At 36.7% G+C, this 21487-nt stretch overlaps 1 protein-coding gene across 4 annotated transcripts in view; it reads right to left on the bottom strand.

Moving 5' to 3' along the window:
- CLASP1 (cytoplasmic linker associated protein 1) overlaps positions 1-21487 on the bottom strand; it is a 308815-nt gene that overhangs the window by 70828 nt on the left and 216500 nt on the right. Inside the window, exons 21-25 of one of the 4 annotated variants that reach the window (XM_057301388.2) lie at positions 18864-18890; positions 16600-16767; positions 10064-10171; positions 2291-2394; positions 448-471 (exon numbers count right to left, since the gene is read on the bottom strand). In XM_057301388.2, coding sequence (XP_057157371.1) covers positions 448-471; positions 2291-2394; positions 10064-10171; positions 16600-16767; positions 18864-18890 — 431 coding nt within the window. Of the gene's footprint in view, positions 1-447; positions 472-2290; positions 2395-5563; positions 5627-10063; positions 10172-16599; positions 16768-18863; positions 18891-21487 lie in introns of all 4 variants that reach the window. The other 3 variants (XM_063595126.1, XM_057301390.2, XM_057301389.2) reach the window with 3 other exon arrangements.

Here is a 21487-nt window from a genome sequence, read left to right on the forward strand (position 1 = left end):
TGCTCAGGACTGTTCTGCCTTAAGCCTATTGTCATAATTATTGATAGCATCCCCCTTTTAATCTCAAAAGCATTTTTGTTTGGATAATAAATTACATGGTCACACAAAATCCAGATTCCTAAAATAAGAAAAATGTTGATAAATCCACTCATGAAATCATGACGACGTAAGAATATGCACAAACTGAGTTAATAAAATGAAACACTACTAGGCGAAGGAGCAGAGCTTGACATTCAAAATAAATACTAAAACAGATGTACATGAAAGGTGGCTGACTCCACCATGAATAAAGACAACAATGATGGTGAATCACTGTTACGATTCAACAAAATCATATCTCAGACCAGAATTTCTATACTACATTTTTTGGTTTTCACTAGCTTCTAAAAGAAACATACTTGCAACAGAAGAAATAAAGTTGTAAAACAAAAGTTAAAGCACTGGTACCTTGCTCCTGGAGTCTCCTAACAGCTGTAGGCAGGAAAATATTGAAGGATGGGGAAAAAGCATAGAGAATTATGTCAGAAGCATATGTAGGGATTGTTCTTGCAACAAAAGTGTACAGCAAAACATATCTCAGCAAACCAAAAATACAGGTTAGCAAGCGTTTCATATCAAGCTAATAATAATAAAGAATGCTTTCAAAATGGCATTTCCTAACCCTCCTCCACATCTCAGAAGACCTTCTGGTAACTTGCTGTAATTCTTTGCTAAAACTTTTCCCATATCGGTGAGGCAAATCTCTAAGGTCACCATTAATTCTACTATCTATTCCTCTGAGACATTCTGTCTGGCGCCGTGGTGTCTATTCAGCGAGGCAAAGATTCTGTACCATTTCTGTGTTTTCTCTTCAGAAGCAGGTCACTTGGAGAGACTAAACAGTTTGGACAAAAAGTAACAAGGGCAGCATGAATCTAATGGGAGCTAGAGCTCAGAGAAAAGCTCCAGTCAAGTTAAGCCAAAGCTCAAACTCTCAAGTCCTATTCCGCCTCCTAGAACTTTACACACAGTCCCTTATGCAGTTCTTTAAAGAACTAAGAAATTTCCCTGCCTTAAGTGGAAGTCTCAACTAAGGGTTTCACATCCATCATTTCCCACCCCTTTGACCTCCACTTCCCAGGGTCTCTGAACAAATAAGATACAGATTCTAAATGCTGCAACTTGGAAGGACAAACAGCTTCACATAATTCTGTTCCAGCTCTTGACTCCTAAAGCCATGGTTAGAGCAGTTACCCTGAACTCTAGCACCTGCCAGAAAAAAGTCTTTCTATACATAAGGTTGAGGAATACAGGTGGCCAGGCAGCTTGCCTACAGGAAAAGGATTAGGAGAGCAGCAAACTGCTCACAGACACTTGTCAAAGAACCTGACTGAGCAGGAATAAATGAGGGCAAGACAAGAAGGAATGAAAACTGGAATCACCATAGCCATAAACTATAAAATGTTGATCTGACAAAACATGGCTGGATTAAAAACTTCAGAGTCTGAAAGCAGGATATTACATAATTTTTTCTCTTACAAGAGAATAAATCTTAAAACAGCAAGAGCAAGGCCAGTGATCAGACAGTTCTAAAGAATATCCATTTCAAATGCTGAGCACATAAACCAGAATATGCAAGAGACTGTGTGACTAGCTGAAATGCATCTTTAAAAAGCAATCTGACCACAAGCTGATTCTACTAAGAAACTTTTTGGTATAACCAAAAAAATTAAAGGATCCATGATCGTTTATGTTTTTCAGATATTACACTATAATGATGCAAAAACATATTCCACCATTGCTTCACATCCTCAAAGATTTAGGAAAAACAACATAAAATCAAACAGACAAGATAATAGAATAAATGCAAGATTTTCAAACCTCAAACTCTATTACCTATTATTATAATAATATGTCTAGGTTATGCCATCAAAGTCTGTAAAGCAACAGAAGCAACAGAATGGAAAAAAGGAAATGCCAGAAAAAAAAAACATGGTTAAAAAGAAAAAAAGAAGCCCAATGACATCTGAGAAGTCCAGGGTCATCAAAAGCTCCTTGATACTGAAGAGCACAGATAAGAAATACTTGACGCTAATATTTTCTGTAAAGTCCATTTTCACTTATATGTGTGCAGAGGTAAAAGTTTAAGGGGCAAACAATAACAATATAAATTTACCCAACATTAACACAATTTTAAAGAGTTTCAAAGATGAATTCATAACCTGATTTGGGGGCAATTTCCTGTTAGGACAGAGAGAAATGCAGATGAGTATTTCAAAAAGACTGTGTACATACATACTGTGCCTCTTACCAAAGCATCGGCAACAGCAGCTTCAAGATCTGTACTTGTGCTCAGAACTCTCATGGCATTCACAGAACCAGGTATTCTTCCTGGCTGGCCAAGCCCAAACCGATCTATTTAAAAAACAAAAGCAAAAGATGTGTCACTTTAATTCAAATTATTTCAATTCCTTGCAAGGACTACTGCCTCTTCCCACCAAGTAGACAGAAGTACTGAAAAGTCTCTAGCCAATTTTAACTACACTTGACTTGTTTACCAGTGGTAGAGGTTAAGCTGTTCACATTTAATGCTATCGTGCCACAAAGCACTGTCACTCGAAATTGTTCAAACATGGTATTTTATTATTGAAAAGTTTCTGATATGAGAGGGAAGCGGGAACTTATTATAAAAGGGAGCTAGGCTATGAGTTGAGTCTTTTAATCTATTTAGCTTTCCCTGTAGAGGCAAGTGGCCTTGATGTTTGGTCAAACTAATTAGAAAGCTTCATGGTTTCATAAGAGTTCTAATGCAATGTGTGGTAAAAACTTAAAATTTGAAACGAATGTATTAAATTGATTTCTGTGCAAATTTTTATTAGTGTCACTTCTGTTTAACTATTGCTAAGCTCATTTAATTTTAGATACTTGTTCGTCATGATGCCTGTGTCAACAAAAATTACTTAAAAATCAATTTATTAAAATTATTTAATAATCACTAAAAAAATCTAGCACTTTCACTGAAGAACATTAAAAATTTAGATAATATAAGTTTTACCTGGGTTCCTCAAATAATTTAGAATGGCAATTTTTATACAGATAAACAAATAATAGAAAGAATCCAAAGAATTTAAAACAAATTTAGTAGTTCAAACAACTATTTTAAGCTTACTTGTGATCATGGAAATGAAAACTCACTTTTTAAAGTCTCATTAAATCAGCTGACCAACCTTCCTTAGGAAGTGCTGGAGATTAAAACTATACTAGGAGAAAGGCAGTGTAAGTCGTATCTTCATTAAGTGTGTTGTACATTATCTACCAGTAAAAAATTTCTTATTTAAAAGTCTAATGTATAAAAACCTTTGGAAGAAAAATGTTAAGATAAAATATTTTCTCTGTGTTAACAAATAAGACTTCGTTTGGACAACGAAAATCTCTATGTTAGCTATATTCTGGAAGCATCTAGAATAAAAGGGAAGCTAATATCTATTTTACATGAATTGATCTTTCCTATAAAACAATGTATTTAAAATTTTAGATATGCAACAAGACAGTGCCTACAAAACTGGTGAACTTAAAAAGTGAATTGTTATTTAGCTTTTTAAAAATGTCAATTTCAAAACATTATACCTTCCACCACCACAGAAAGGGAGAAAAATTTAAACACTGCTAATCAATAGTTATACAGTCATGAATTTTTTAAAAAGAAACAAAAACTGTATGTTATACTATCCCCTTTTTTAATGCATTTGCTGGTCTTTCCAACTGTCATCTTAACCATTATGTTTAAAAGGTAATGTGCCATATAAACTAAAAAAGGCCATTAAAAATTACATTTATCTATATCAGTTGAAATATGAAACAAGTGTAAATGTGAGATTTACTATGCACACATAGTTTTACAGATGATCTTTGTTCAAGTTTTTTTTTTTCATTAAAAAAGGGTAGATAGTAGGAGACTTATGAGTAACAGAATGAAAGTAATTCAATTATAAGCCATTAAAAAATTACCCAGCATAAACTTAAATAAAACGAAGTCTAATAAAATTAAAAAAAAAATCTCATGCCAGCAATTCTTGCTCCAGGGAATATATAGATTTTTTCAGATACAAAATTAAAACTATAAGAACAATGCAATTATTCTGTGCTTCCAAGATGCATACAGCTTTGCCATACAGTGACTATAGATCATTTGATATATATCACAGACAATTTGAATTTCAAATCTTAAGGGGAAATGTTTATCTGGATCTAAGCAAAACTATAAGCTTTATGTTTTCGCCAGAGCAAAGTCTGTTCCATATTCTCAAGGCTCTGATACTATTATGAAGTCTGATTTTTCCAAGAGATGAATACCTATGACTGTGCTCTCAGTCTGGCCCCTAATCTTCAGGGAAATGTACATAATCAGAAATATATAGGAGGCTGGGCACGGTGGCTTTGCCTGTAATCCCAGCACTTTGGGAGGCCAAGGTGGGTAAATCGCTTGAGCCCAGGAGTTTTGAGACCAGCCTGGGCAACACAGTGAAATCCCGTCTCTACAAAAAACAACAAAAACTAGCTGGGTATGGTGGCACGCACCTGTAGTCCCAGCTACTTGGGGGGCTGAGGTGGGAGGATCGCTTGAGCCCAGGTAGCAGAGGTTGCAGTGACCCAAGATCACGCTACTACACTCCAAGCCTAGGCAACAGAGTGAGACCCTGTTTCAAAAACAAAAAACAAAAACAAACAAACAAAAAAAGCAAAGGGGGCTTCATTTAGAAGAAGAAAAGAGAAAATACCAGACTCGGTGAATTGGTAACAATTGTTACCATCAATGGTCTGAAAATTCATAGATTATGCCTTACTCAATTGAGAAAATTGTAGTCATTAGGGACTGTTAGCATATAAAAATAGTGGCAGTTAAATCTAACAAATTGATGTACTACTGTATGCTTACTTTTTGCCACTGTGGCTAACCAGTGGATGTTGAGTATTGCTAAACAGAGCTGAGAGAGCAGGTTTGGGGTTTGCAGGCTGCAAAGGATACCTCTGGCCTGACTTGATTACCTGAATCCTGATCTTGTTTTTCCATAAAACTTTCAGAACAATACATTTATTTTCATACATATGAAATTATGTATGCTATAATTTGCAGCGCTGTTAACTAAATGGTACCTTAAAAATGTGAACTTGACATCAATAACTAGCATTAATATTTGACAGTTTATTTGGAGTAAAGACTTTGGAAGGGAAAGAATCTGTTGGATGATATCCATGCCCCCTTGCCCCACAGGAACCCTAAATAATACCTAATTTTGGTTATTTTCCTGGGGACAGAGTGGCAGGAAGGGAATTACTTCCCTGTTGTTTTAACGTAAATATGAACACTGGAGAAACGATGTTGTCAAACAGGCTATAAAGCATCTACAGCCTATTAACAGAACTATAAACATTCAATAACTTAAAAAAATTAAAGCACATTGGGGAAAAAATATGAGGTGCATACATGCCAAGTGCTAGCCGACACAGATGAAAACAAATGTTAACATGGGTGTGAAACTAGAACATATGAAGAAGCCAAGTCATGCAGTTAGCACTTGTTCACCTGACTGCCCAACAGATTCAGCAGTGGAGAGAGCACTAGTGGACCTGGAATGACGTCGAGAGGCTGCAGGTAAAAGGAATGGCAACACCCACAGGATTAACACAGAAGTACCAGAGACAGAAAATGCCACAGTCCAGAGGAAATGCAGAGACTGCTACCAACAAGGCCATGTTTTCTCACGAGAAGAAATGGTGCTGGATATGAATGGACAGCAAGTGCCAATCCCCAAACTTCACAGTGGCCAGCTGGCTCTCACACAGCTATTAAACACACAGGCACAACAAAGGCGCTCTTAAAGGTGCTCCAAACTAAGTATGCATCAACCAACTCGGACTCCAGGGTTATATTCACGCCATGAAGCCTCTATCAGCCAGTATGGACATACGCAACATGAAGAACAGCAGGAGTCACAGAGCACCGTCTACATCCCAGAGCGGAACGGCAGTAAGACGGATTGTTAACTCAGCTCACGAGATGTTTTATCAGTATGTGATGCATATGCAACCATGCACCAAAAACAAGCATAGAAGTTCATAATGTTACTTCAACGGAAATAAAATAAAATCACAGGAAGGGGGTTCAACAGTTGGAATTCCATTTTCCCCAGTCAAAATGTTTGTTGTTCTGTTGCATGAATATCCTAATTATTATTATTACTATTGTTTTGAGACAAGGTCTCACTCTGTTGCCCAGGCTGAAGTGCAATGGCACAATAATGGCTCTCTGCAGCCTTGATTCCCCAGGCTCAAGCAGATCCGCCTGCCTCAGCCTCCCAAGTAGCAGGGACTACAGGGATGTGCCACCACATTCGGCTTTGTTTTTTTTTGTAGAGACGAGGTCTCCCTATGTTGCCTGGCTGGTCTCAAACTTCTGGGCTCAAGCAATCTTCCCGCCTTAGCCTTCCAAAGTGCCGGGATTACAGGTGTGAGCCACCACGCCTGGCCATATCCTAATTATTAGTACTTGTGTAATTGTTTGAATTTAGCTGTATTAAGTTCAATGATCTTCCTTGGAGAGGCAGTTACAGTACACTGGTTATGAGTACCAGCTCAGTAATGCAATTGTAAATGCTCGTTGGATCACAACTAGCCATAGGACTGACCTTGGGCAAAGTACTAAATCTATCTGTGTCTCAGTATCTTGTTTGTAAAATGGTGCTAATAATGGTTAATGGTACCTACCTCTTGGGAGTTACTGAGTGGATTAAAAGAGATTATAAAGCAACTTAAACATTGGTTAGTGTTGGGTGGTGCTGGTGGTGGCAGTAACAGTTAAGAGCAACCTCCAATTTACAATCTGACATTATAGTACCATTTTATTAACAAGTATTCTTAATGAGCATATTACTTCATCAACCTGAGGGAAATACATGCTAAATTCTGTCCTCATGTGGATAGAAAACAACTTTTAGAAATAATTATGAAATAAAGACTTGGTTCAAAACATTAACTTATTGACTACAGTTTCATGCAACATATGGCTTTTCGTTAACCTCAGGAAAAACAAAAGATAATATGCTTCCATTCATTACTCTGAAAAATTCACAGTGATTATACCACAGAAAATTTATAGGTTTAACAAAATAATACTGAGCAGTGCTACATTTTATCCGTACTACTAGAGTATTCTGTACATGTTAACGCTCTCACATTCAGTCATAAAATATCAATACCTCAAATTCTTCAATATAATTTTTAAGGTCCATGTTACTTTATGAAATGTGCATCTCTATGGTACATGTGGTACTAAATAGCAAAGATTACCTGGCAATTTTTACCAGCTTGCAAAAAAAGGAAAATATCCCTTTCTCAAGATTCACAAAAATTAAAACTAAATTGGCAAAGAATATTATAAAATTATCACTTTCCCTAAATAAGGAAGTTGGTAAAATATCTTAAGACTGAAGCAAACTATACATTTTGTACAAGCACATCACTATCTTGATAGTTCAGACTGAAATAGTTTTTAAGCAGTACCTGATATGTAGGTTCCTTATAAAGTGGTCCTTTAGTTCAGTTTCAACAGAATATTCTAAAAAAAATCTGTCATGCCATGAGTCCTCTGTCACATTCACAAGTTAACACCCAACACTGGAATCCAAGGTAGACCCACTTATGTGAAAGCCTAATTTATAGCAGCCCTAGAGCCCTTAATTTCCCTTAATCAAAAATTATCACCATAACCATATATATTCATACCATCAAAATGGTCCAAAACAATAAAAATGCAAACTTAAAAATATATATTCACTAGAATATAAGTACTTTCATTCTTTTTGTTGTTGTTGTTTTTGTTGTTGTTGTTAAAGAGCTGGCTACATAAGTGGATTCAAAGAAGCACTGACACACAATCTCACTAATTTCCAAAAAGGGTGGGAAGAGATTATTAAAATGAATGAGCTAAAGAAGGAACCTTCAGAGGATGTGTAGTAAGCTCCCCTGAGGACAACAACCTTCTGGGATATATCTTTGAGTTCCCAGGTCCTAACCCCAAGCCTGGAAATAAATGACTCAGAAACATCTTCTAACCCCCGACCCCAAGAAGCCTCAGAACAAGCATTTAATATATTTTCGAGAAACAGATGAAAGACACTGAATTATCCGAACTACTTCCAAATGAGGCAGGATTGAAGTCAAACCTGAATTCAAACCCTGGCTCCACCATTTAGCTGCATGATCTTGAGAAAGTGGCTTATTCTGCCTAAGACTCTGACGATGATAATACCTGTCCCAGAGGATGAACAGGGACCACAAGGCATTATGCCTGCTGACTGCTCCAAACGGTGTGTGTACACATGAGCAATGCTGTTGTTCTTGCTGGACATAAGTTTTAGGGTTAGGTTTAACCCAAGGTGGGGAAAAGCATGATACAAAAATTTTAGCTCGAAGACCTTAACTATTGCCCTGACCACAACAGAAGACGTGCTGATGCTGGAGTTTGTGAGGACCCACAGCTTCTGCCTTGGTAGTGGCAATTACACATTTCAACATTCTGGGTTGTCACCAAGACAGCTAAGCAGATCCATTTAATCAAACAATGTACAAAACAGACCAGATTCACTCAACCACTCAGAGTTCAATTAGGATCTCAAGAATTCAGCACACCTTGCCTGCTCCACATGCCAGATTCCAAAGGATGCTTCCACGGACAGTATCAAAAATAACAGTACATATTTGAAAGGAAAACACTGAATTGCTTCTAAGAGACAAAATAACCAATAAGGGATTGAATTTTACTCATAAATAGGTTGTTCAGAAGGTCAAATAGTGAGCAAGGATGCAAAGATATACAGCCTTAATTTAAAAGGAAAAATCACCAGTTCATTCAGAAAAAAAAAAAAAAAAAAATCATTGCCACCTCTGATTATTGAGAATTCTGCTGTAATGCTTCAGACTGCTGTGGAATAGGTGACATGCAATAGGTAAGCTGCCCCACTCAAGGGCTCATGCTAACAAGGTGGAACACCTCACAACAGGTATTGCCTTGCTAAATCACAGGGACCATCTAGCAGGGGTTTGGCATCTGGTTACCTGTTCTTTTTCAGAATTTCATAAAGGACAATGGGTCATAAAGAAATACATCTAGATTTTGATTACCGACACTGATTAGGGAAAAAAGATCAGAAGAAGTGAGTAACATTAGAAGGGGCTAGGTAGAGGCAAATATTAAGACCTTATGCTTTTGATTTAACGTCCCTCTTTCGTAGTGGCATGTATAGTTTTCAAAAGACCAGTTACATAAATACATAGTTAAAATTAACAGACTGCTGGAGTCCACAGATCCACATAATTTCAGGTCTACGTCTAATTATTATAAAATGATTTCTACGTTTATGCTTATCAAGAGGAAAATGGACATCTGTACAGCACTTAACATGGCCAGCAGCCAAAAATAATTATTGAAGAATACAAAATATTCCTTTTCACAAAAGTATGTGTTGACAGATGTCTTTTGGGGATCGACAGTTTATACTAACTAAAAAGGGTTTATTATGTGTCCATTTTAGAGATGGCAGGACTATTAACTCTAAAAAGAAAACTCACTTTACTTTTCTAAACATTATCGCAATTGTACTTTAGTTCCTTCTTTGAATTAAATTACATATAGACTGATCTGTAGTAAAATTAAAGATAAATTGTAAAAATTCAATGACTAAGAATAAACTTTGGATTAACTTTACTTTTAAGCAGCAACTAACTTCGGCTGAGTTTTGCCTTAGGTTAGAAATTACCACACAGATGGGCTTGCCCAAGAGCAAGTGGTCACAATGACAACAGTACAGAGTGAAGTGGTGTTTTTTTCCTCTAATATATAAAAATTCGAAGTTGCCAAAATTCAAGCATGCAGAGGGGGACAAGGGGTAACTAAGGAAGAGGAAAGAAAGAAGAAAGGATCACAAGGACAGTAGAGGAGGAAAAGCAGGTCATTCCGCCTAGCAGTGTCTCGGACAAGCAGGGAAAGGAACTCTTTGCTCCTCAGCCAGCACCTACGTGTACTCACCAAGTGGAGGAAAGCCCCGAGCAGGGCTTGTATCTCGGCTGCTCTCACGGCTGGTATCGCGGCTGCACCCCTGACTCATGCTGGGTCGAGGGATACGGCTGCTCCGTGCTAGCGTGCAGCATGAAGGGTTTCAGAGAAGGTGAACAAGTTTAATGAAGACAGATAAACTCACAAAATGTCAGTCACATTTGGTTAATGTAATTACGACATTGTTCGCACTGGGGAGTTCTCATGACTGAGCCACCTATCCATGCTGAGGTCTCACTGACTGACGTGCCAACAGGGGAGGGTTTGGGTAAAATGTGATTATGCTCAATACCTCAGAAAGCTGTGAATTTCAGTACGAAGGTGAAATTACACCTAAATGTAAGAAGTGATAAGAAATCTTTCCGAACAACAAACTGTCATCAGAAAATACAAGATCAAAAGCCTTTTAGAAACGATCAGTTTTTATGAGCTTAGCAAACTTCTCAACAAGAGGACAAAAAACCAAAGCTGTATTCATATGCACTTGTTTCTTAGAAAGGTAATTTAATTTGGATTAACAAACAGAATAACCACACTGGTCACTGAAGTCCATGAACTTACCTAATGATAAGGAAGAGGGCTCACTGCTCCCAGGCTGGCCATCTTCACCAAGAGAAGCCATAAGAGTTGACACAACCAGAGAGAGAGCCTACCCACTCCAAGTAAGTGTGTAGATGCTTCAAATATATCCAATTCTCGAAACCAGCAGATATAAAAAGTGGGGACTGTTATCCTTTCCTTTACTGATCCCAACATTTTATCCCTGCTTTTTCTATGAAAATCTGAAAAGATCTGCCTGTGCTCTACCAAGCACCACCACTGACCCAGTCTTTCACACTGTGTCTAGAGCAAGTAGATCAATACTCTCAGTATTTGGGGAAAGATCTCTCCACTGACCTGAGAACAGCAAATAACTTTCTGATTATCTACGGCTAAAGTTAATCATTCTCATGTTATAAAACACCGAGACTACAAGACAGAATTGCATGAATAGCCCAGGGTCTCATAATAACTGAGCTGTGAAGCTTAGAAAAGACCAGGATACCCTTGTTTCTCCATCTGAGAAAATGGAAATACATTACTGGGAAAATACTCCAAAACAACCTTGTATACTGAATACATGTAGGTGGAATGCCTAATGTAATAGCTGATGGGGACAATATACGTTTCCATCCTGAGAGGATGGACTGGAAAAAATGTCAAGACATTTTAGAAACAATCAACTTGAATCACTGATATCAAAACAAGTATGTTTCTATACTGCAATGAGCATAGTCTATTATTTAAGAGCAAAGATTTATTATACAGCCAAAGTATAACAAGAATGTCTTATAAACCAGAACCATAACACTCCCTGATTAAAAAAAGAATACGAAAGGGAAAACTAAAGCCAACTTTCTATTGTGCTCAGCTGCTCACAGCTAGAGTGGAACTAGACTCTGAAGGCATTTAAGTGATATCCAAATGCTTACTACTGCTCAGGGGAAAAAAAAAAAGTCAAGCACAGGAACGTAATCTCAACAATCTAGACATAAAGGGCTTTATTGGGGGTTCACCAGAAATTCTTAAGCTCTCCTTAATTTTGCCAGAGTGATGTGAAAGCACTGAATTTTCACTCAAAGTAGTAGTGACTATTTAGTCAGCAATTCTTGATGACATTCTAAACAGCTCCTACAATGATGACAAAAGGAGATGCCAAATTAAATGCTTAAAAAACTAGGGAGCGTGTGTACTGGCTCTACCAATACGGACAACTTTCCTAGAATGTACACAGCAATACCACTCATCCTTAGAGAACCAATGCCAAATCTGAGTCAAAAAATGACCATTCCAGCTCCATGCTATCTCACTGGTCCAGCCACTTGGCCTCTTTGGGTCTCAAGCCTCCCATTAGGAAAACGAGGAAAAAGAACACGTCCCCTCATTTTAAATGAGAAGGGTACTGTGAGATAATGCACATACGTAAGTATTTCCAAGTCCCTTGCTGAAGAGCACATGTAAAAATTTTGTCGTATTCCACTGCCCACTCCAAAACAAATCACAAAAAAGCTATAAAAGGTCTCAATAGTTGTTTAAACAAGTTCATGCTTAGTTGAGCATTTTCTTAATAGTTCTTGCCTGATTATTTCTGAATTCTTCCCAGCCCCATCCCCTTCCTTAAATTCATATACATGCTAGAACAACGGGGAAAAAAATGCTCTTTTTTGTCTGAGTCTGTTTTGTGAAGACAATAAAAAGCATTAACAGCAGTAAACAGATATGATCTGAAATAACAGTATGCATAAATTTCTTAACAAGGTTTACCCCCCTCCGGTATTTCACCCAGAGAGAGTTCATTCACCCATTTGAGCTGATTTTCTCATTTAACATATGGCTAGCAGCAGTATAGAGAAAAATAATTGTCCGTTTATGATTTTGTGAAAATATGGCCATAGTTACCCTAAACCTCAAGAGCTTTGGCATCATTTACTCATCAAAGTAAATCTAGTGGTGACATCCATGGTTCAAATGTTAAATAATTTAAAATACAAGAGAAATACAAACTCACTTATACTACTACTTTGAAAGACTAATCTAAAAGAAGGATTTAAAATAAGTATATTTATTTATTTAATTTCTTTTTTTTTTTTTTTTTTTTTGAGATGGAGTCTTGCTCTGTCACCCGGGCTGGAGAGCAATGGTGTGATCTTGACTCACTGCAACCTCCGCCTCCTGGGTTCAAGTGATTCTCATCTCAGCCTCCCGAGTAGCTGGGATTACAGGTGCACGCCGCCATGCCCGGCTAATTTTTTGTAGTTTAGTAGGGACGGGGTTTCACCTTGTTGCCCAGGCTGGTCTCGAACTCCTGAGCTCAGGCAATCCACCCGCCTTAGCCTTCCAAAGTGCTAGGATTACAGGTGTGAGCCACTGTGCCCAGTCTATTTTTTATTTTTGAGACAGAGTCTTCTTCTGTTGACCAGGCTGGAATGTGTGGCGCAATCTCGGCTCACTGCAACCTCCGCCTTCCAGGTTTAAGTGCCTCTCCTGCCTCAGCCTCCTAAGTAGCTGGGATTACAGGCATGCACCACCACATCCAGCTAAGTTTTGTATCTTTAATAGAGATGGGGTTTTGCCATGGTGGTCAGGCTGGTCTCGAACTCCTGACCTCAAGGGATTCATCCACCTCGGCCTCCCGAAGTGCTGGGATTACAGGCGTGAGCCACTGCACCCGGCCTAAAATAAGTATAAAAATGACTTTTTATAAATGAATTAATTAGGTGATCAAAACTAAAAGAAGAAAATCCCACCAAAATAGTCTTGTCTCTTTAAGTGCCAAACTAAATGTTCTATGTGAAAATATGTTACAGAAGAGAAGGCATAAGAGGGAGAGACCAGGAAAACATACTTGTACTGTGAACTTCCTAAAAAAGCAGTATTCCTAGGTACCTCTGGGGTCTTCTGCTTACATGAAATGCTGGGAAGCCGTAAGATACCCATTTGATTGGTTTACATTTCTTGATAGACACTCTACCCTACTTCAGTGTTTTAATGGTAATCTTGACTTTTACAACTTAAGGAAGGGTCCAACCAGGACTCATAAAAGCAGAATATAAGAGAATTAATAAAAACAACCAGAAGTTAAAGACATGAAATGTCTCGCTGGTCTAGACATTTTCATGTCTTGGTCTTAGACAGTAGTCTAATTTCACAGTTGAAATGAACTATTATTAATGTTTAATTATTTCAAAGTATTTTAACCAGAAAACCTTAACATTTAAAATACACATCCACAGAATGAAAGCTGCAAAAATATCAAATGTGTTTTCATAGCCTTTCCATAGAGGAGTGGGAGAAGGGAACAAGGGCAAACTTCCAAAATATAATCACTATAGATGCTAGTGATTTATGTGACTTTATTGTATCTATAAAGTATTATCTTTAAGACACACAGAAATAAAACAACTTAAAAATATATTTTCCTAGTCAGATAGCTTATGAGGGAACAAATCACCAAGAAAAAAGAATATCAGGGATATATTTTGCTTCTTGAATATTTAATAGGAATTACAGGCTGTTCTGCTTAAGAAAATCTAAATGCCAAAGAAGAGCCTTGGCATCAGTTTTAAAACAAATGAAAAAAGAAAATTTTGTTAAGAAGTATCATTTCAAACAAAAAGAGGCATAGTTGAACCAAACACGATTTGTAGATAACTACGATTAATTCTCAGTGCAAATTCCAAACCTAGTTTAGCTATCATTAAAACTGTTGAATTTGTTGGTTTGGGAATTATAGAAAATATTCCTAAAAGATGTTCCTCCTCTTTTTTTCAACAATTATATTGAAAACTACTATACAATGAGTCAAATGTTAAGAAACACAGGCATATATCCAGTATATACTAAATGATAATAGTAATATATAATCTATTATTGAATAATGCTATTATGTCTGCCACCCTATTAAATGCAATCTCTAAGCAATACCACAGGAAAAAAATGAAAATACATTTTATTCATATATATTTCTTTATATGCATATATTCTCGCAATGTGTAGAAATTTAAAGAAAATATCTTCTTTAATATAAACTATGTGTATGACCTCAAAGCTCTACACGTAACTGATCCCTTTAATTAGCATCAAGGAAATAACTTTCTTCAAATAATATTTCAAATAACTCTTTGGAAGGGAACAGGCTTAAGTTCCTACTGATGCTCCATAATACCTGTTTTAAAAACATATAAAATATTGTCTTTTCAACTACACACAACACAAACTTCCTAGTTAAAACCATGGAACACATTAGAATTATGTTAGATAAATGAAGTTGGGTTATTTCCCAATTTCAAGAAGAAGATTAAAATGGCATCTTTAATAATATAAAAAGAAAAAAATCTCAAAACAGAAAAGAATCTTTAAATGTATAAAACTAACATGGATTGCAAACAGACATCCTATAAACTTAAACAATTAACTATGGAAAAAGACAGCTAAAACATAACACCTAGATTTAAAATCAAATGCATTTTCCAAACACAAATATGTTACAGCATCAGACATAAAATTCAGATATTCCAGCTGTGACCTTTTCTATGGTTGTATCCACATCAACACCCAAATAACTTGTCAGCTAAGAGACCACACTACGCAATGCCAATAAAAAGTTGGCATCATAGAGATTTACTAAAACCAAGAAATACTTTCTACTTGCTTTGGAAATAGGATTTCAAATCAAATCCTATCCATTCTTAAATATCTTCTCCTGCCTTCTCGTAGCTAAGGTCGGCTTCAAAGACTTTCATGAGCTGGACTCTACCAGTCTCTGCCCCCAACTCCCACCCACTCTGACTTCCTTTACAGCAGCCAAATGAATTACATGTGGCTGCCTCTTGCCTGACTGCTTCTGCAGATGCTTCTCTCTCCTCTAGAAACCTTTCCCCTCATCTCCCCACCTGGACCAATCCCATTTTGTACTTCATGAAAACAGAATCTACTCTGGGCAGCCTCCCCTAGCAAGAAATCTGGGGTGGCCAAGGGTCTAAGATACTCCTTTTTTAGGTCATAGTTTTGATTATGTGAAGCACCCTGTCATAGTATTTGTCATACTGTGTTACATTTCCACCTCTCCCCAATAGATATCAAGCTTTTTGAAGTCAGAATCTAAATCTATCTCATGTATCTTCTAATTCTCAGGTCTAACAAAGTGCCTGGTACATCATAGTAAACACTGTTGATGAGATAAATGAATAAATGAGAAAGATAAGCCAACACAATTTAAGAATACAGTAGTCTGATTTTATATTAATACATTTTACCCTTAGGAAGTAAAGAAGTCATAGAGTATGAATTTAGATTTTTTGTATTATATCACAAAGACTTCTAAATTTTATATTTAAAAAGTTAGAGTATGAATTAGATTTTAAATGGAACAAAAGGTATTTAAGCGGCTGACAGTAATTCACATGATTCTACACACTATTACAAAGAAACTAAGTAACACAAAACTAAATATTATGTATTGGTTTTAATCAATTCCTAGCTTTCATGCTTAAACAAATCTATGTCAAAAGTAACTATACATATTTTTTCACCATAAGTTTCACCAATTAGATTAGAGAAGATCAGAATTAAAATAAATGTGGACCCTAAATGCTGTTTTTGAAAAATTCATATAGGTTAATGTCTACTTAGTGCTAATCAGTAAAAGGAAAATGAAAAGCAACACTGCTTCTAATTGTGGGGGAAACACCCTGCTATTTCCCCAATTCCAATGCTTTGTACAATGACAGCAAAACACAAAAGCCTACAATGACATAATTCCTTCCCATCAATTTGAAGGGTTAAGTCCCATATATTTTTCTAACTGAAACCTCAATATGCCATAATCTGTATAAAGCACACCCAGGCAAAGTGACATCCTCAGTTCAAAAAATAGATCTATATTTCCTACATTAGACATAGTCATTAGATTATAGTCAAAACTATGACCAAGCTGGGAATGGTATTCCAAGATCTTTGAGAATCCTTACCTAATCCTATTCGGTTTGGACTTGTTTCCCGGCTACATCCCTGGCTCCTGGGAATCTTGCTTCGCTTTTCTGAAGACGGTGTCACAGGTGGGCCTCGTGAGGAGCCCCCAGTAAGTCCACCATAACCACTTCCCAACAATTTTCCTGGGGAACTTGACCGGCTGCCAGCTAAAAGTGAAGCAAAATGACAATGAATAATAGATGTAAATGTAGGAATGAACTATAATACTTTCAAAAGCCAGGTTTTACACATTAATTTGGCTAAAATACACAATTTTATATAAAAATAAATTTTTATTTGGTGGTAGTAATTTTTTTAAATGTAGGAGCATAAAAGACAATTGAATATCATAAAAGAATATACTTAGAAGAATTACTGGTGGAATAGCCTCCTTATTCCACAGTAAATATCTACAAATGTCACAAAGGTGTTTATTCTTATTTTGTTTTTTTAATTCTGTAAGAGCTGATTATGTTAAAAATTTTAGGTGTCACTGCTAGAAGAGCAGAAGTAGAACTATAACAATTTTCTTAGCATTAGCTACAGAAAATGAATCCAAGAAAACTCTATTAATCTGACAAATGATATAAAAGGGAGTAGGGGGATAAAATAACCAGAAACCTGGTAAATAAAAATCACAAAATAAGATAGAAGCTCAAACATATTAGTTAATCATAATAAATGTGGCTGGATTAAATTCATCGATTTAAAAGAGATTAAAACAAGCCTGGGCTGGTGGCTCATGTCTGTAGTCCCAGCACTTTGGGAGGCCAAGGTGGGAGGAGTTTGAGCCCAGGAGTTTGAGACTAGTGTGGGCAACAACAGGGAGACCCCACTTCTCCAAAAATTGTAAAAATTTGTCAGGCATGGTGGCACATGCCTCTAGTCCCAGCTACCCGGGAGACTGAGGTGGGAGGATCACTTGAGCCCAGGAGGTCAAGGCTGAAGTGAGCCATGATCACATCACTGCACTTCAGACCTGGCAACAGAGCAAGACCCTGTCTCTTAAAAAAGAACAAAAAAGAAAAGAAAAGAAAATGCAAAGTAAAATAAAATGAAATTCAGCTGTCTGGTATTTTTAAAAGTCAAACAATACACCACAAACAAAAACAAATAGAATAAAACACAGCATTTAAAAAAGACAAAGAAGGATATTTAATATTTATAAAAGAATAATTGTCCATGAAGATATAATAATCACGAACCTTTATGCTCCAAACAACATAGTTTTGAAATATAAAACTAAAAAATGATAAAAGTACAGGAAGAAATGGAAAAAGCCATACTTACCGAAAGACCTCATGGAAAGACTAATAATATTGAGAAACTATATACCTCACAGAAATTGACAGAGCAGTCAAAATTGTGTCTGTGTGTGTATATGTATGTATAAAAACACACACTTCCCACATACACATATATATCCCAACAGATAGAACACATATTCTTTTTACCTTTCCACACATGAATATTAAAAATAAAAATTGTGTATTAAGCCTCAAAGTAAATCTCAAAAAAAAATCTACAACAGTAGAAATAACATGGACCACATTCTCTGAGAAGTATGCAATAAAACTGGAAATTAAAAACAAATAATATGGCTGATAATTTTTATTAATAGGTAAGTAGCTAGATACATATATTACTATTTCTTGTGGGACCTAATTCTCTCTCAGAGGAAACAACAAAATTTTAAGCATCACACCAATACACTCAAATGGCAATCATTTGCATTGACAGATTACCTCCCTAAGTAGAGAAGGCAATACATTCTAAAATATAAAGTATACATTTACTATGTACTAGAATAGAATGACCCAGAGGAAGAAAGCATTTGAAGCAACACTTACCTGTAAATTTATATGTGTGTTTATTTTAAATATATATTATTTAAAAGTACATATTATATAAATCAAAACCACCATCATTCAAATGAACCACGTAGGTGGATACTCACAAAAATTAATAGTTTATAATGATTTAACTAAAAATTGAAGTGAAAAATCATTATAAAAACCAATGAAGAATTTGTCTCAGGACCTATTAATTTTACCCATAAAATTTGAGCTATATAAACTATTAAACTATGTATAAAGGGGAAAGAAATCCATTTCAAACTCTAGAATTTGAACACAAAGAAAAACGCAGAAAGATTAACTAAGCTTACAATAAAGAGAGAAATTAATATTGTGCAAGGAACATGGGGTCAGGGAGAATGCCAACAACAACAACAAAAAAAAAGGCAAGAAGAGAAATGGCTTACCACCAGCAGGATTAGCAGATCTGGATCCTTGATTATGAGAGCAGACCAAAGGACAGGCAAAAAGTGGATTAAAAGACAATAACACAATACAGAAGGTCAGCATGCAACACAACACAAAGGTCTTTGTTCACAAATACATTAGCAAAACAGCTATATTTCCTAGGACTTGTTCCTCCTATTTTTGTACTTATGTTTATCTTTGTCATTCTACATTAGCATTTATTTCAGATCTGTTCATAAAACACTTTCAAACCTACAATGTGCCAGGCTCACATCTGCTTTCTAGCTTTAAGCAACCTGAGGGAAGTGATTGTAACTTACTCATCTGTGTATCACTACCATCTTCAAAAGTGCTTACCACATAGTAAGTGCTCAATAAACATCAACTAACTGAAAGAAACTGCTGTTAACTAGTTTCACCTGTCCTGACTTCCCGTAAACCTCAAATATTTAAAATATGCCAATTATTAAGGGCCCTAAATCTAATATTAATGAAGCCTACTTAGTATTAAATCAGGACTATGAATACTAGTATATCTACATTTGTGATATATACACTTATATTTACCACTTATTAAAATAATTTTTAAAATATTTAATGTATATGCATAAGCTTAAGGTATAGGCTTGATCGCTGGCTAGTGTGGTCACTCTTCCTGAGTACGATTTGGTGAGTGAAGTAAAACTAAGGAATTTTAAAAGGGGAGCCCCAAGGCTAGGTACAGTATTTTTATAAGACTGAAAAATTAAAGCTCTATTATCACCCTAATCACTATTAGAGAAGGAACTGTAATCTTCACCACCTGCCAAGGTAACCTACACATTCCTAAAACCTGCAATATAGGAGAGAAAATTACAGCATTGACCTAGCTGGGGCAGGGAACCCCAAAGACCCCAGTGCTGATAAACAGCATTAGAAAGAAATATGTAAAATACTGTTCAACCCTCAACCCCCACAGAGGGAAGCAACACTGCAAAATTACATGCTTAGACATTTTTTATTTGGCTTAATTTCATTATATTGACCTAGATTCTGAGATTTGAACACTTTTTGTCAAGAATTCCTTTGCAGTAAAATTTGACCCATATGTATGAGTCAAATATCCTTTTGTGTCTCCAGGCATCACTAGCATTCAACAGAATAACCAGAGCCAAGAAGTTGTTCCCAAGACAGACACTTCTGGGCTACACCTGCACCCTGGATCTGAATGAAAATCCAGTTTAAGTTCTACACTAAGGAGGGCATTCTTGGTTTTAACGGACTCAATCTATCCTGAACTGCATCCCTCATCATGTAAATCCATTCCTAGCCTTCTTTCCTAAACCTACTGAAGTAGACAGGGATCAAGGAGGCTCAACTTCAGCTAGGATGGAAGTCTGCTGATCTGAAACAACTATGACGATAAAGTTTGCATCCATTTAACTATCACATGTTAGGCTCCTAATGCTCATTAAATCCTCATTAAAACCCCATGAGGGTGGGAACTGTTATCACTCAATTTACAGACAATGAAACAATGGCTCACAAAGGTTAAAAGACTCACCCAACATCACACTGGAGCCAGGATGCAAACCCAGTTTTATCTGACACTGAAACCCATGCTTGTAGTGTATCACACTACACAATACAACCTAGGCCACAGGAAGGTTCTGTAGCCTCACCAAAGGCAGCACTATAACGGATCTTCTGCTTTCTTTGCAGAAATTATATAACATGAGGACTGCAGTTATCAAAGGGAAAAGAATTTAAATTCAGAAGGTGTTGAACAAGGCCATTTTCTATACTAAGGGAGCTCTTAAGGTTTGGTGCAGACTGATCACTCTCTACAACAGACAGACAGTTCCTTGGGCCACAAAGGAGGCAGGCAAATGTCAGCTAGTGAGTGCTGTGCTGTGGGACCGCATGCAGCTCCTGGGGACAGGAAGACTCTTCCTTCCCACGCTCACCTTGCCCAGGAGCACTCTGCTACCCAGCTCTACTCGACATGCATAGAGAGGAGGCGGGCCCCTTAAAGTTTATGTGTGGCTGGAAAGTGAGACACCAAGTGAGGATCTGAAGAGTGACCAGAATAAATTCATTCCAGCTGTGGCTGCTTTCATGGCTAAGGCTAACAAACCAACTGACTTCACATATACAGAGACGCAATCATGGAAGCAGCTAGGCAAAGCAAGAGCCCACATGGCAGGAAGAGAGGTGCGGGCTGCAAATGTTAGAGCACAGAATTAAAGGGGGAGAGCTTTTAATGGATTTACTTATTTACCACTGGAAAGAACATAGCATTAATAGTTTTCTGCCCACGTACTGTTGTAAAATTACATCAGAAGGATTCCTTATCAATGCAAAAATGAGTCACAGAACAGATAAGTTACAATTTGACAGGCTTCAAAGGAGGGAGAAAAACTACATTTTAATGTTTAATGCTTAACAATACAAAATGTAAATCACCTGGACAGGAGACAAATGTATGCCTGAAATGTTTCATTTTTTAAGCTTACCCAACAAACAGTAAGATTACTCACAGTATCTCAGAGCCACAAAAAATGTGTTTTTCCCTCTGAAGTCAATATAAAGATTGTAAAATGTTCAACTGCAGAATGAGCTGTTGAATAAAACTGAGGTAAGC

The sequence above is a fragment of the Pan paniscus genome, chromosome 13, assembly GCF_029289425.2.
Source record: "Pan paniscus chromosome 13, NHGRI_mPanPan1-v2.0_pri, whole genome shotgun sequence".
Classification (NCBI taxonomy): Eukaryota; Metazoa; Chordata; class Mammalia; order Primates; family Hominidae; genus Pan; species Pan paniscus.